At 47.6% G+C, this 15437-nt stretch overlaps 1 protein-coding gene across 11 annotated transcripts in view; it reads right to left on the bottom strand.

Annotated features, from left to right (window-relative positions):
- Positions 1-1654: 1654 nt before the first annotated feature.
- Positions 1655-15437, bottom strand: part of LOC140069356 (uncharacterized) — a 45030-nt gene continuing 31247 nt past the window's right edge. For 3 of the 11 annotated variants that reach the window (XM_072114959.1, XM_072114958.1, XM_072114960.1), the window contains 19 exons: positions 13410-13505; positions 13217-13318; positions 12845-12949; positions 11398-11508; positions 10892-11005; positions 10385-10483; positions 9808-9912; positions 8942-9040; positions 8384-8497; positions 7870-7983; positions 7377-7487; positions 6857-6970; positions 6592-6675; positions 5670-5783; positions 5465-5539; positions 4192-4299; positions 3661-3732; positions 3436-3574; positions 1655-1895 (listed from right to left, as the gene is read on the bottom strand). In XM_072114959.1, the coding sequence (XP_071971060.1) occupies positions 3453-3574; positions 3661-3732; positions 4192-4299; positions 5465-5539; positions 5670-5783; positions 6592-6675; positions 6857-6970; positions 7377-7487; positions 7870-7983; positions 8384-8497; positions 8942-9040; positions 9808-9912; positions 10385-10483; positions 10892-11005; positions 11398-11508; positions 12845-12949; positions 13217-13318; positions 13410-13505 (1859 nt within the window). In that variant the 3' untranslated portion in view covers positions 1655-1895; positions 3436-3452. The remainder of the gene's footprint in view (positions 1896-3435; positions 3575-3660; positions 3733-4191; positions 4300-5464; positions 5540-5669; positions 5784-6591; positions 6676-6856; positions 6971-7376; positions 7488-7869; positions 7984-8383; positions 8498-8941; positions 9041-9807; positions 9913-10384; positions 10484-10891; positions 11006-11397; positions 11509-12844; positions 12950-13216; positions 13319-13409; positions 13506-15437) is intronic. The other 8 variants (XM_072114964.1, XM_072114963.1, XM_072114962.1 and 5 more) reach the window with 8 other exon arrangements.

Below are 15437 nucleotides of genomic sequence, written 5' to 3'. Positions count from 1 at the left end.
AGCCCACAGAGGGGTTTCTTCTACCATTTGTGGTTAGGCGTCGTGCCAAAGACTAGTGAGCCACAGAGAATGTGACCACAGGACCCCTGCTCCTGGTATTACATCTCCAGGAAGAAGAGGCACTTACTACGGTTTTGCTGGTGTAGATTTTGTGTACCTCCTTCACATAGCCGGCTGTACTGCTGAAGCTGAGCTGCAATACCCAACACAGCCACCGTACAGTGCTAAGCAGTATAGAAACTGCTGTCCAGTGGGGGCGCCAGGTATCTGACCCCCACCCATCAGATACTGATGACATACACTCACTGGCCACTTTATTAGGTACACCATGGTAGTAACGGGTTGGACCCCCTTTTGCCATCAGAACTGCCTCAATTCTTCGTGGCATAGATTCAACAAGGTGCTGGAAGCTCCTCAGAGATTTTGGTCATATTGACATGATGGCATCACACGGTTGCCGCAGATTTGTCGGCTGCACATCCATGATGCGAATCTCCCGTTCCACCACATCCCAAAGATGCTCTATTGGATTGAGATCTGGTGACTGTGGAGGCCATTTGAGTACAGTGACCTCATTGTCATGTTCAAGAAACCAGTCTGAGATGATTCCAGCTTTATGACATGGCGCATTATCCTGCTGAAAGTAGCCATCAGATGTTACAGGGTACATTGTGCTCATAAAGGGATGGACACGGTCAGCAACAATACTCAGGTAGGAAAAATTCCCCACACCATGACCCCACCACCACCAGCCTGAACCGCTGATACAAGGCAGGATGGATCCATGACACCACCACCACCAGCCTGACCCGCTGATACAAGGCAGGATGGATCCATGACACCACCACCACCAGCCTGAACCGCTGATACAAGGCAGGATGGATCCATGCTTTCATGTTGTTGACGCCAAATTCTGACCCTACCATCCGAATGTCGCAGCAGAAATCGAGACTCATCAGACCAGGCAACGTTTTTCCAATCTTCTACTGTCCAATTTCGATGAGCTTGTGCAAATTGTAGCCTCAGTTTCCTGTTCTTAGCTGAAAGGAGTGGCACCCGGTGTGGTCTTCTGCTGCTGTAGCCCATCTGCCTCAAAGTTGGACGTACTGTGCGTTCAGAGATGCTCTTCTGCCTACCTTGGTTGTAACGGGTGGCGATTTGAGTCACTGTTGCCTTTCTATCAGCTCGAACCAGTCTGCCCATTCTCCTCTGACCTCTGGCATCAACAAGGCATTTCCGCCCACAGAACTGCCGCTCACTGGATGGTTTTTCTTTTTCGGACCATTCTCTGTAAACCCTAGAGATGGTTGTGCGTGAAAATCCCAGTAGATCAGCAGTTTCTGAAATACTCAGACCAGCCCTTCTCGCACCAACAACCATGCCACGTTCAAAGGCCTCAAATAACCTTTCTTCCCCATACTGATGCTCGGGAGAACTGCAGGAGATTGTCTTGACCATGTGTACATGCCTAAATGCACTGAGTTGCCGCCATGTGATTGGCTGATTAGAAATTAAGTGTTAACGAGCAGTTGGACAGGTGTACCTAATAAAGTGGCCGGTGAGTGTATTCTAAGGATAAGATTGTGAATAATTTCACACACTTTGCACACCAGGTGGCGCCGCTATAACCACATAGAATCACACAAGGCGAGCGCCAGGTTTCAGGTCACATTTTACTGTTAACAAAACAAGTCGTCCCTTAAAAGAATAAAGAGAAAATCCTAAAATTATATACAAGCGACCGGACGAGAGAAGCCCCGTCTTATCTCTCCGGATAGAAAGAGACGGATAAATGTGACCTTAGAAAGAGACAGTGAAATGGACAAACATGAAAATGAGCGCCGCTCCGGACCGAAGGCAGAGCTCCGGGTTCTTCATATTCGGGGGAATGTCACCTGTCAATAAGAAGACGGAAAATTAGGTGACAGCGAGATACGATGAGCGCTACACACAGGTCCTGCCCACACCAGAACAACTACAAGTTACTTACTGCATGTACTGCTCCACAATGTGGGAAGTAAGGAAGAAGGACAGGGGGGAAGAAGGACAGGGGGGAAGAAGGACAGGGGGGAAGAAGGACAGGGGGGAAGAAGGACAGGGGGGAAGAAGGACAGGGGGGAAGAAGGACAGGGGGGAAGAAGGGAAAGGGGAAACGGAGAGAGAAAGGGAAAGGGGAAACGGAGAGAGAAAGGGAAAGGGGAAACGGAGAGAGAAAGGGAAAGGGGAAACGGAGAGAGAAAGGGAAAGGGGAAAGAGAAAGGGAAAGGGGAACGGAAAGAGAAAGGGAAAGGGGAACGGAAAGAGAAAGGGAAAGGGGAACGGAAAGAGAAAGGGAAAGGGGAAACGGAGAAAGGGAAAGGGGAAACGGAGAAAGGGAAAGGGGAAACGGAGAAAGGGAAAGGGGAAACGGAGAAAGGGAAAGGGGAAACGGAGAAAGGGAAAGGGGAAACGGAGAAAGGGAAAGGGGAAACGGAGAAAGGGAAAGGGGAAACGGAGAAAGGGAAAGGGGAAACGGAGAAAGGGAAAGGGGAAACGGAGAAAGGGAAAGGGGACCGGAGAAAGGGAAAGGGGACCGGAGAAAGGGAAAGGGGAAACGGAGAAAGGGAAAGGGGAAACGGAGAAAGGGAAAGGGGAAACGGAGAAAGGGAAAGGGGAAACGGAGAAAGGGAAAGGGGAACGGAGAGAGAGAAACAGAAAGGGGAACGGAGAGAGAGAAACAGAAAGGGGAACGGAGAGAGAGAAACAGAAAGGGGAACGGAGAGAGAGAAACAGAAAGGGGAACGGAGAGAGAGAAACAGAAAGGGGAACGGAGAGAGAGAAACAGAAAGGGGAACGGAGAGAGAGAAACAGAAAGGGGAACGGAGAGAGAGAAACAGAAAGGGAAACGGAGAGAGAGAAACAGAAAGGGAAACGGAGAAAGAGAAACGGAAAGAGAAAGGGGAACGGAAAGAGAAAGGGAAAGGTGACCGGAAGGAGAAAGGGAAGGGGAAAAGAAAAAGGAAGTTAAGGAGGGAGGAAATAAAAAATAAATAAGGAAAGGAAAGAAAGTAAAGGAGGAAGAGAAAGGAAGAAATGAAGTAGAAAGGAAGGGATAGAGAAAAAGGAACAGACGGAGGAATGGAGGGGAGTGCGGGAAATAGTGGTAGAAAAGTAGTGAGAGAAAATAAAGACAAAACCAGGAGGAGATGGTAGAGAAATAAAAGGAAAATAACATGGTAGAAACATCAGAAGGGAGGAAATATAGAGAAGAAATGTATAAGGAAAAAGGGAACATGAAAACAAAAAGGAGATGGAAAACTGCAAATATATGGAAAACCATAAAAAGAAAAGACAGGAAATAAAGGGAATTAGAGTTAGAAAAGAAGTGGACATACACCGGCCCCTCCCTCCATGACATCACTATGACCTCATGCAGCATATGATATCATCACTTACAGCAGGGTTTCCCTGTATTAGGGCAGATTTGTTGTCTTGTTTTTGAGGATGCCCTTGGGGGGTGCGGGGTTGGGCCAGGTGCCCTGCGGCCGGTCCGAGGAGAACCCTGCTGTGCCTGTAGGTGGCTGACTGGGAGGTCCTGCAATGTAACCAGGAAGATACAGCGTCACTTACCAGCAGCCTCACCCTACACGATGGATCCGGTATATTAGGATGAATACTTACCTGTGGGTCTGTCTGATGCCGGCATTGTTCTGCTGCTGTACTGGGACGCCCACTGACCTTGTGTGTACGACTCTGTGGAAAGACCCTCAGATGATTACTGCCCCGCCCCCTAGTGGTGACACACTGCATGACACATCACATCAGATGATTACTGCCCCGCCCCCTAGTGGTGACACACTGCATGACACATCACATCAGATGATTACTGCCCCGCCCCCTAGTGGTGACACACTGCATGACACATCACATCAGATGATTACTGCCCCGCCCCCTAGTGGTGACACACTGCATGACACATCACATCAGATGATTACTGCCCCGCCCCCTAGTGGTGACGCACTGCATGACACATCACATCAGATGATTACTGCCCCGCCCCCCCTAGTGGTGACGCACTGCATGACACATCACATCAGATGATTACTGCCCCGCCCCCTAGTGGTGACGCACTGCATGACACATCACATCAGATGATTACTGCCCCGCCCCCTAGTGGTGACGCACTGCATGACAGGTCACATCATGTATTACCTCCATATCTCCCCGCCCCACTGGATGATGGCGTCTCGGTGTAGAAGCTTTGGCCTCCTGACTGGGATCCGCTGCTCCACTGCATCTCATTATACTTCGCTTTAGGATCTATGCAAATTAAGAGAATATAAAAGGTTCCTTATTTAAAGGGGCGTTACAGGATTTATTTATTGATCACCTGTCCTTAGGCATCAATACCTGATGAGCGAGGGCTCGACCCCCCCCCCCCCCCCCCCGACTCCTTCACGGATCATACAAGTGCAGCAGCCTCACCACTCACAGCGCTGTATATAGTATAGTGGCCGTGCTTGGAATTACAGCTCAGCCAAACCAGCACAGGTCAACCATAGCCCCATGAATTACACTGAACTCCCCAAGTAAAGAGGATCAACTTCATGTACACGGACGCGGCACAGCACCATGTGATATAATCATCTCCTGACCACAGGAAAGACATTAGAGGGGTTGTTCATTTTCACTGAATAATTAATATGGATTGCGTGATGAAAAGTTCTACAATTTCCCAATATACTTTCTGTATCAATTCCTCGCGGTTTCCTAGATCTCTACTTTCTGTCATTATTTTGTTTACTTTGTCTGGATTAACACCACTCCCTGGTCATATGATGTCACACAGGTGCACGGCTCGTTATAAATCCCTGGTCATGTGATGTCACACAGGTGCACGGCTCGTTATATATCCCTGGTCATGTGATGTCACACAGGTGCACGGCTCGTTATATATCCCTGGTCATGTGATGTCACACAGGTGCACGGCTCGTTATATATCCCTGGTCATGTGATGTCACACAGGTGCACGGCTCGTTATATATCCCTGGTCATGTGATGTCACACAGGTGCACGGCTCGTTATATATCCCTGGTCATGTGATGTCACACAGGTGCACGGCTCGTTATATACCTGGTCATGTGATGTCTCACAGGTGCATGGCTTGGTATATCCCTGGAAATGTGATGTCACACAGGTGCACGGCTCGTTATATCCCTGGTCATGTGATGTCACACAGGTGCAGGGCTCATTATATCCCTGGTCATGTGATGTCACATCACATAACCAGGGACCGTTGTCCACAGGAAGTTAACAATGAAGCTTCGGATAGACTAACAGCAAGCAGAGATCTAGAAAACCATGAGGAATTGATACAGAAAGTAATTATGTTGCTTATTACACAAACAATATCAATTATTTGAGACAAACCCTTTAACTCTGGCCGCGTGACCAATACTGAATAACCCTGGAGGTCTGTACCTACCTGCACCCATGGACTGTCCCGTTGATCCAGTGGAACCGGAGTATTGTGGATTTTGGTTATAGCGACTGTCAGATCCTGTGAGGGGTTAATGATATCATAAACCAGAATACAAAATTATAATCAATGGGTTGTGACTTTATATAACATGGGGGGGTCTGAGACCCCAAGGGGGCGGAGTCCTCTCATATCTAAGGACAGCACGTACCTGGATACCCTCCTGCGGCTGGTCCGGTCATAGGCCTTGAGTCCTTAGAGGGGCCCAGGTTACTGTACATGGACCCGGACATCTGCGAGTTCTGACTGTAACGGGTCTCAGAACCTGTGGGGAGGAGATTGTTCAGGTAATTGTTATTGGGTCTCCATGACGGGGCCATTAATAGGAGCAGAAGTGAAACTACAATATAATTAACATGTAGAATATTTAAGTGCACTGGGGGCGTGTCCTCACACTGCTGTGCTCTAAACTGCTCTTCTCTGATTGGAAGCTGTAACAGGCTTCTGGTTGGACAGTACAGCAGTCACTTATTGCAGAGGGGAGGGACTGTGGCGGAACACAGTTTAGAAAATAAAGGGAACAGCAGTGTGAGGATACGCCCCATAATCCATAGTCCTGCTGCTACTACTGACATACAGAGGTATGATTGCACAACCCTCCAGGAACAATACCGAAACACTGTCTGCAGAGTGCTAAGAGCACAGCAGTGTCAAGACACAGCAACAGATACTAGAATCTGGTAACATACTATACTATATATTATTCACAGTCCTGCTGCTACTAATAACATATACAAAGGTAGGATTACTTATCTCTTTAAGGACAATACTAACGGCTGCACAGCAGTGTCAGGACATACCACCGGAAGCTAGAATCCTACAATATAAATGCATTTTTCACAGTCCTGCTGCTACTAACAAAATACTAAAAGGTGAGAATACACATCTCTCCGGGAATAATACGTAATACTGCCTGCAGAGAGCTAAGAGCACAGCAGTGTGAGGAGTATCAGAACCCGTCAAAATAAACTAGAATCCTGAAATATAAAGCTATTATTCATACTCAGAGGTAAGAGTACACAGGTCTCTGCAGAGAGCCGAGAGCACAGCAGTGTGAGGAGATGAGATGTTACTTGCAGCAGTGGAGGGTCCGCTCTTACTCACAGCTCCAGAGTCCATTCCCGAGGAGGAATACTGGCTATAGCGACTGTCATATCCTGTAAACAATTCACTGCAGGGTCACATCTGAGACCCTCATAGTAGAAAACTCTATAGTAATTAAAGGGTCCATCTCTAACTGGACAAAGGGGCGGAGTCACTGGGTGGTTGATCGGCAAATCACAGTGTGACGTCCCATTATACAGCCGCTCACATCTGGGCTTCCTATATAAACTATACCTGAATATCCCCCCGATGTCTGTCCCGTCATAGACCTGGTATCCATAGAGGAAGGCGGATTATTATACTTGGAGCCGGACATCTGAGAATTCTGACTATAACCGGATCCAGAACCTGTGAGAAGGAAAAAAAAAAATAGGAAATTGTGTGACTCCCACCCGAATAATATACCAATAAATATCAAAACTGCCCTTTAATGTGGAAGAGGATCCGGCAGGTTCCCTTAACCACTTATTTATACATAATACCCAAACTACAAGAGAGAACTTCCATCCAGGTCCGTGAGCCACGAAAACTTCCATCCCAGACAAATAACCCCCCAGATGCAGTGGTAAGAGGAGACCCTGGCATCTGAGGAGTTACTTTCACTTTCTGCTAAAAAAAAAAAAAAAAAAGGCTCCCCCCTGTGGAGATTGGGGGGAACTGTTCCATTCTATCGGCATCTAGGAGCCATTGTCTATCGTCTGCTACTATTAAACAGTGTGACGTCCCATCATACGGACGTCTATATAGCCCTCACCTGAATATCCACCCGATGCTTGTCCTGTCATAGACCTCGTATCCATAGAGGAAGGCGGATTATTAAACTTTGAAGCCATCTGAGAATTCTGACTATAACTGGATCCCGAACCTGTAGGGGGAAAAAGAAATTGTTAAAAAAATCTTTAATATGAGAGAGGATCTGACAGGTTCCCTTTTACACTTAGGCCACATGTTTGAACATGGAACCCACAATACAGCAGAGACCTAGCATCAAGGTCCGTGACCCAAGAGAACTTCCATTACAGACCTTTTACCCCCCAGATGCTGTGGTATGAGGAGACCACGGCATCTGAGGAGTTACTGAGAAAGAACGGCTCCCCCTGTGGAGATTGGGGGGAACTGTTTCATTCTATCGGCATCTAGGAGCCATGTGAGGGCTTCCAGGCTTGTCTGTCACCTATTGGACAGTGTGACGTCCAATCATACAGCCGCTCACATCTCAGCTTCCTGGGCCTCTATATGAGCTATACCTGAATATCCCCCCGATGTCTGTCCCGGCATAGACCTGGTATCCATAGAGGAAGGCGGATTATTATACTTGGAGCCGGACATCTGAGAATTCTGACTATAACCGGATCCAGAACCTGCGGGAGGAAAAAGGAAATTGTTAAAATCCTCACTTTAATATGAGATAGGATCTGACAGGTTCCCTTTAACACTTAGGCAACATGTTTAAAAGTGGAACCCATGATACAGCTGAGACCTAGCATCAAGGTCCGTGACCTAAGAGAACTTCCATTACAGACCTTTAACCCCACAGATGCTGTGGTATGAGGAGACCACGGCATCTGAGAAGTAACTTACACTTACTGCGAAAGAGAAAGTGGGAATGAACGGCTCCCCCTGTGGAGATTGGGGGGAACTGTTCTGTTATATATCAGCATCTAGGAGCCATGTGGGGGCTTCCAGGCTTGTATCACCTGTTACTATTGGACAGTGTGATGTTCTATCATTATGGCTTCCTGGATCTCTATATGTACCTACCTGAATATCCACCCGATGTCTGTCCCGGCATAGACCTGGTATCCATAGAGGGAGGCGGATTATTATAATTGGAGCCGGACATCTGAGAATTCTGACTATAACCGGATCCAGAACCTGCGGGAGGAAAAAAAAAATTGTTAAAAAATCCCTTTAATATAAGGGAGGATCTGACAGGTTCCCTTTAACACTAAGGCAGCATGTTTACACATTGTGCCCACAATACAGCAGGGACACTTTGTTCACAGGCTGTTAACCGCCTAGATGCTGTGGTAAGATGAGACCACGGCATCCGAGAAGTTACTTTCTGAGAAAGTAAAAGGAATGGCTCCCCCCAGTGGAGAGCGGGGGAACTGTTCTTGAAGACTTCTGAGAGGAGTCCAAGACTGTAGGGTCAGATCTTAGAACACTATCTGTGATTTGATGAAAAAAAAGCAAACAAGTGACTCCGCCCCTTTGTCGAAGTGGAGATGGACCCTTTCATTACTGTAGTCTATCACCAGGTGGCTTATATCTCAGCATCCTGCCTTCTATATGAGACCATCCCAGGTTATAAGATACCTGAATATCCACCTGGCGCTGGTCCGGACATAGAAGGGGGCGGGTTATTTAATTTGGAGCCGGACATCTGCGAATTCTGACTATAACTGGATTCAGAACCTGTGGGAGGAATAAATGGTTAAAAAGACCCCAGTACTGGGAAACCGTGGGACTGAATAACATACTAATTGGTATACAGACAAAAAATACCTTTAATAGAAAAGAGGATCTGACAGGTTCCCTTAAAGGGGTTGTCCAACATATATAATAACTTTACTCCCTTACCTCGGGCGCTTGCGGTGTCCTGCACCACCACCTGCACGACATCTCCGCTTGGAGAACTTACGGCGGCCTGGGGCACAGGGCTATAGCACTGGGACATAGGGACGGGTGGGTGTTCTCGGCAGGCAACGCTGTCGGAGCGGAGGTGTTGTGCCCCTGTAGCAACGGACAGCGGCACAGGACGCCGCAAGTGCAAAGGGAAGTAAGCGAAGGTTTTTTGTTTGTTTGTTTTTTCACAGCCCCCAACCCACCAGCAAAGGACAACCCCTTTTAAACACTGTTTACACATGGCACCCAAAACACAGCAGAGACCTGTGGGCAAGGGCGATCAAAGACAAATTCCATCACATACCATTAACCTCCCAGATGCTGTGGTAAGAGGAGACCACGGCATCTGAGAAGTTACTTTCACTTTCTGTGAAGGAGATAGTAAAAAGCTAAAAAGCTCCCCCTGTGGAGATTGGGGGAACTGTTCTGTTATATATCGGCATCTAGGAGCCATGTGAAGGCTTCCAGGCTTGTCTGTCACCCACTATTGGACAGTGTGACGTCCCATCATACAACCGCTCACATCTCAGCTTCCGGGGCCTCTATACGAGCTATACCTGAATATCCACCCGATGTCGGTCCCGTCATTGACCTTGTATCCATAGAGGAGCCATACTTGGAGCCGGACATCTGAGAATTCTGACTATAACTGGATCCAGAACCTGCGGGAGGAAAAAGAAATTGTTAAAAAAAATCCCTTTACTATGAGAGGGGATCTGACAGGTTCCCTTAAATACTTAGGCAGCACCACTTAAACATAGTGCCCACCATACAGCACAGACACTTTGTTCACAGACCTGTACCCCCCGGATGCTGTGGTAAGATAAGACCAAGGCATCTGAGAAGTTACTTTCTTATTCTCAGAAAGTGAAAGTAAGAGGCACGGCTCCCCCCGAAGGAGATCAAGGGAACTGCTCTTTAATCTTGGCAGCTTGGAGCCTTCTGAGAGGATTCCAAGATTGTAGGGTCCCATCTTAGATCCTCATAGTATAAAGTTCTACAGTTAAAGGGTCAAATCTCTATATGGACAAAGGGGCGGAGTCACGGGTTTGTTTTTCACCAAATCCTATCACCCCGCTGCTTATATCTCAGCATCCTCCCTTCTATATGAGACCATCCCAGGGTATAAGATACCTGAATATCCACCTGAGGGTGGTCCGGACATAGAGGGGGGCGGGTTATTTAATTTGGAGCCGGACATCTGCGAATTCTGACTATAACTGGATTCAGACCCTATGGGAGAAAGAAAATGGTTAAAAAAAAAAAAAAAACAGTACTGGGAAATTGTGGGACTCCCACTGAATAACACAACAATTGGTATAAAAACTGCCTGGAGGTGACCAAAAAAATCCCTTTGATCCAAAAGAGGATCTGGCAGGTTCCCTTTAGCACTATTTTTTCATGGCACCCAAAATAAAGCGGAGACTTGGCGTCAAGGTCTGTGATCCAAGAAAACTTCCAGCACGGACCATTAACCCCCCAGATGCTGTGGTATGCGGAGACCACGGCATCTGAGAAGTTACTTCTAGGAGCCATGCGAAGGCTTCCAGGCTTGTCTGTCGCCTGTTTCTATTGGACAGTGTGACGTCCCATCATACAGCCGCTCACATCTCGGCTTCCTGGGCCTCTATATACACCTACCTGAATATCCCCCCGATGTCTGTCCTGTCATAGACCTGGTATCCATAGAGGAAGGCGGATTATTATACTTGGAGCCGGACATCTGCGAGTTCTGACTATAACCGGATCCAGAACCTGTGGGAGGAAAAATAAATTGTTAAAATAACCTCTTTAATATGAGAGAGGGTCTGACAGGTTCCCTTTAAACACTTTGAACATGGAACCCACAATACAGCAGAGACCTAGCATCAAGGTCCCTGACCTAAGAGAACTTCCATTACAGACCTTTAACCCCACAGATGCTGTGGTACGAGGAGACCACGGCATCTGAGAAGTTACTTTCACTTTCTGCAAAAGAGAAAGTGAGAAACAACTGCTCCCCCTGTGGAGATTGGGGGGAACTGTTCCATTCTATCGGCATCTAGGAGCCATGTGGGGGCTTCCAGGCTTGTATCACCTGTTACTAATGGACAGTGTGACGTCCCATCATACAGCCGCTCACATCTCGACGTCTATATGAACTTTACCTGAATATCCTGATGTTTGTCCTGTCATAGACCTCGTATCCATAGAGGAAGGCGGATTACTAAATTTTGAGCCACCCATCTGCGAATTCTGACTATAACTGGATCCAGGACCTGTGGGGAAACAAAAAAAAAAAAAAATGGGTGCTGTTCACACTGAAGAAGGGGTGGGCGCCACTTGTTCAGGTCTCTTATCGAGTTTAAAGGGTTTTTTCTCATTAAAGGAAACCTACCACCACAAATCTACCTATAAAGGTAGATTGGGTGGTAGGTGAATCAATGGGACGTGAGGATAGCCCTTTTAAGGGCTAATCCTCACGTCCCCTCACTTTTTTGATAACTTTTATTCCACATATATTTAAATTTACTTATGCGGCTACCGGGGCGTGGAGTAGCCGCATATGAGATTACACGAGGCGGCTACTCCACGCCCCGGTACCCACTTTACCCCTCCTACTCACCCATCTTCGGCGCGCAGCTCCGCGTAGCTGCGCGCCCTCGTCCGGCGATCCTGCCGTCTGCGCATGCGCAGAAGAGCAGGCCCGCGCCTGTTTCGGAGTTGTGACCGTGCAGGCGCGGGCCTGCTCTTCTGCGCATGCGCAGACGGCAGGATCGCCGGACGAGGGCGCGCAGCTACGCGGAGCTGCGCGCCGAAGATGGGTGAGTAGGAGGGGTAAAGTGGGTACCGGGGCGTGGAGTAGCCGCCTCGTGTAATCTCATATGCGGCTACTCCACGCCCCGGTAGCCGCATAAGTAAATTTAAATATATGTGGAATAAAAGTTATCAAAAAAGTGAGGGGACGTGAGGATTAGCCCTTAAAAGGGCTATCCTCACGTCCCATTGATGCACCTACCACCCGATCTACCTTTATAGGTAGATTTGTGGTGGTAGGTGCCCTTTAAGTGAGGTTTGGGGGTCCAGCTCCAAAAAGAGCACCAATCAGCTGTTCCAAATGTAATTCCGAAACACACGCCCAAGGATCACATACTAAGTAGTATGAGAGAGGATCTTGCAGGAGAGACCTGCAGCAAGGTCCGTGATCCAAAAGAATTTCTTTAACAGACCTTTAACCCTCCAGATGCGGTGATAAGATGAGACCACGGCATCTGAGGGGTTACTTTTACTTTCTGCGAAAGAGAAAGGAAAAGTAACGTCTCCCCCTGTGAAGAGCAAGGCTCATGATCCAAGAGAATGTCTTCAACAGACCTTTAAACCCCCAGAGGCGGCAATGAGACCACAGCATCTGAGAGGTTACTTTCCTTTTTTGTAAAAATGAAAGTAAAAGGCAACGGCTCCCCTTGTGGAGATCTGGGGAACTGTTCTGTTATCTCCGCAGCTTGGAGCCTTCTGAAGACTTCCAGGCTTGTTGATTGCCTGTTAATATTGAACCTTTACACTTTCAAAACTTTCAGTAGATAACATACCTAAAATATGTTACTTATACTATACCTGAATATCCGCCTGCGGCCGGTCCGGTCATAGGTCTCGCATCCTTAGAGGGGGGCGGATAATCTAATCTGGAGCCGGACATCTGTGGATTCTGACTGTAGGACCCTGCAGGGGGAGGAAATTTTAATATAAATGAAAATATTGTTGGATCTCACAAGTGATGTCGCCCGGACACTGTTCACACTGGGCAGATGTTATAGGACATCAGGGGGTTTTCTGGCCCCTCCCAGCAAGTTTCCATATCGGGAGATCAGTGACCGACTCTCATTTGATGGGGGCAGGATATTAGGTAGAACAGGACACACCTGCAGTAACCATAGATGGCCACTGCACGGTGTATGGAGCCGTCTACACTGTGTGGCTATGAAATACCTGAATATCCGCCCGCTCCTTGCCCCGGGAGAGATCTGGGCTCTTTAGAGGGGTCCGAGTTATCATATTTGGAGCCAGGGATTTGTGGGGTCTGACCGAAACCTGCAAAATAACACAACACGGTGAGATGAGGCTCAAACACTGTTCACACTGACCCATCAGCATTGTGATAAACCTGGAGGTGTGTACTTGCCTGCACCTATAGGGGGTCCAGTCTTATCCAAAGGTCCACTGCTGTCCAACCGGGATGTGGGATACTGCGGATTTGGATTATAGCGACTGTCAGATCCTATAAATGAGAAAATAGATCATAAATCTTAGTAGCAACAAGACAATGGGGTATATTTTGTAAACAGACCCCAATTTATTGTTTAAAGGGGTTGTCCCAGCTGTGGAACCGCCTCTTTGAGGGATAACCGGAGGGCCGATGAGAAAATCTCCCACAGGCCTCAATAGTCACATTTTTGATCAATTGCCGACCATAAAAGCCTCTAAAATGGCTTTACTGATCAACGTCCGACCATGAAGATCTCCGTAGTCAACTTTTTGATCAATGTCCGACCACGCAGGCCTCCATAGTTGCCTTTTTTTAGCAATGTCCCACTAAACAGGCCTACATAGTCAACTTCTTGATCAATATCCATACATGTAACCCTGTAGCAACATCGTATTAATCAACGTCCAACCATACAGGTTTCAATAGTCAACAATTTGATCAATGACTGACCACACAGGCCTCCATAGTCTCCTTTTGATCAATGTTTCACCACAGAGGCCTCAACTATCACCTTTTTGATGTCCAACTATGTAAACCTCTAAAATTATTACACTGATCAATGTTTCACCACGAGTCCTCCACAGTCTCCTTTCTGATCAATGTCCAACCACAAAGGCCTCCATAGTCACCATTAGGGTCAATGTCCAACCACAAAGGCCTCCATAGTCACCATTAGGGTCAATGTCCAACCACAAAGGCCTCCATAGTCACCATTATGGTCAATGTCCAACCACAAAGGCCTCCATAGTCACCATTATGGTCAATGTCCAACCACAAAGGCCTCCATAGTCACCATTATGGTCAATGTCCAACCACAAAGGCCTCCATAGTCACCATTATGGTCAATGTCCAACCACAAAGGCCTCCATAGTCACCATTAGGGTCAATGTCCAACCACAAAGGCCTCCATAGTCACCATTAGGGTCAATGTCCAACCACAAAGGCCTCCATAGTCACCATTAGGGTCAATGTCCAACCACAAAGGGCTCCATAGTCACCATTAGGGTCAATGTCCAACCACAAAGGGCTCCATAGTCACCATTACGGTCAATGTCCAACCACAAAGGCCTCCACAGTCACCATTAGGGTCAATGTCCAACCACAAAGGCCTCCACAGTCACCATTATGGTCAATGTCCAACCACAAAGGCCTCCACAGTCACCATTACGGTCAATGTCCAACCACAAAGGCCTCCACAGTCACCATTAGGGTCAATGTCCAACCACAAAGGCCTCCATAGTCACCATTAGGGTCAATGTCCAACCACAAAGGCCTCCACAGTCACCACTAGGGTCAATGTCCAACCACAAAGGCCTCCACAGTCACCATTATGGTCCATGTCCAACCACAAAGGCCTCCATAGTCACCATTAGGGTCACTGTCCAACCACAAAGGCCTCCATAGTCACCATTAGGGTCAATGTCCAACCACAAAGGCCTCCATAGTCACAATTACGGTCAATGTCCAACCACAAAGGCCTCCATAGTCACCATTACGGTCAATGCCCAACCACAAAGACCTCCATAGTCACAATTACGGTCAATGTCCAACCACAAAGGCCTCCATAGTCACCATTATGGTCAATGTCCAACCACAAAGGCCTCCATAGTCACCATTAGGGTCAATGTCCAACCACAAAGGCCTCCATAGTCACCATTAGGGTCAATGTCCAACCACAAAGGCCTCCATAGTCACCATTATGGTCAATGTCCAACCACAAAGGCCTCCATAGTCACCATTATGGTCAATGTCCAACCACAAAGGCCTCCATAGTCACCATTATGGTCAATGTCCAACCACAAAGGCCTCCATAGTCACCATTATGGTCAATGTCCAACCACAAAGGCCTCCATAGTCACCTTTTTGATCAACATCCGACCATGTAGTCTTCCATAATCACCACAATGATCAATGTCCGACCATGCAGGTCTCCATGGTCACTTT

The sequence above is a fragment of the Engystomops pustulosus genome, chromosome 7, assembly GCF_040894005.1.
Source record: "Engystomops pustulosus chromosome 7, aEngPut4.maternal, whole genome shotgun sequence".
NCBI classification, from domain to species: Eukaryota; Metazoa; Chordata; class Amphibia; order Anura; family Leptodactylidae; genus Engystomops; species Engystomops pustulosus.
The sequence above is the reverse complement of the archived record's forward strand: the minus strand, read 5'-3'. Positions and strand labels throughout refer to the sequence as shown.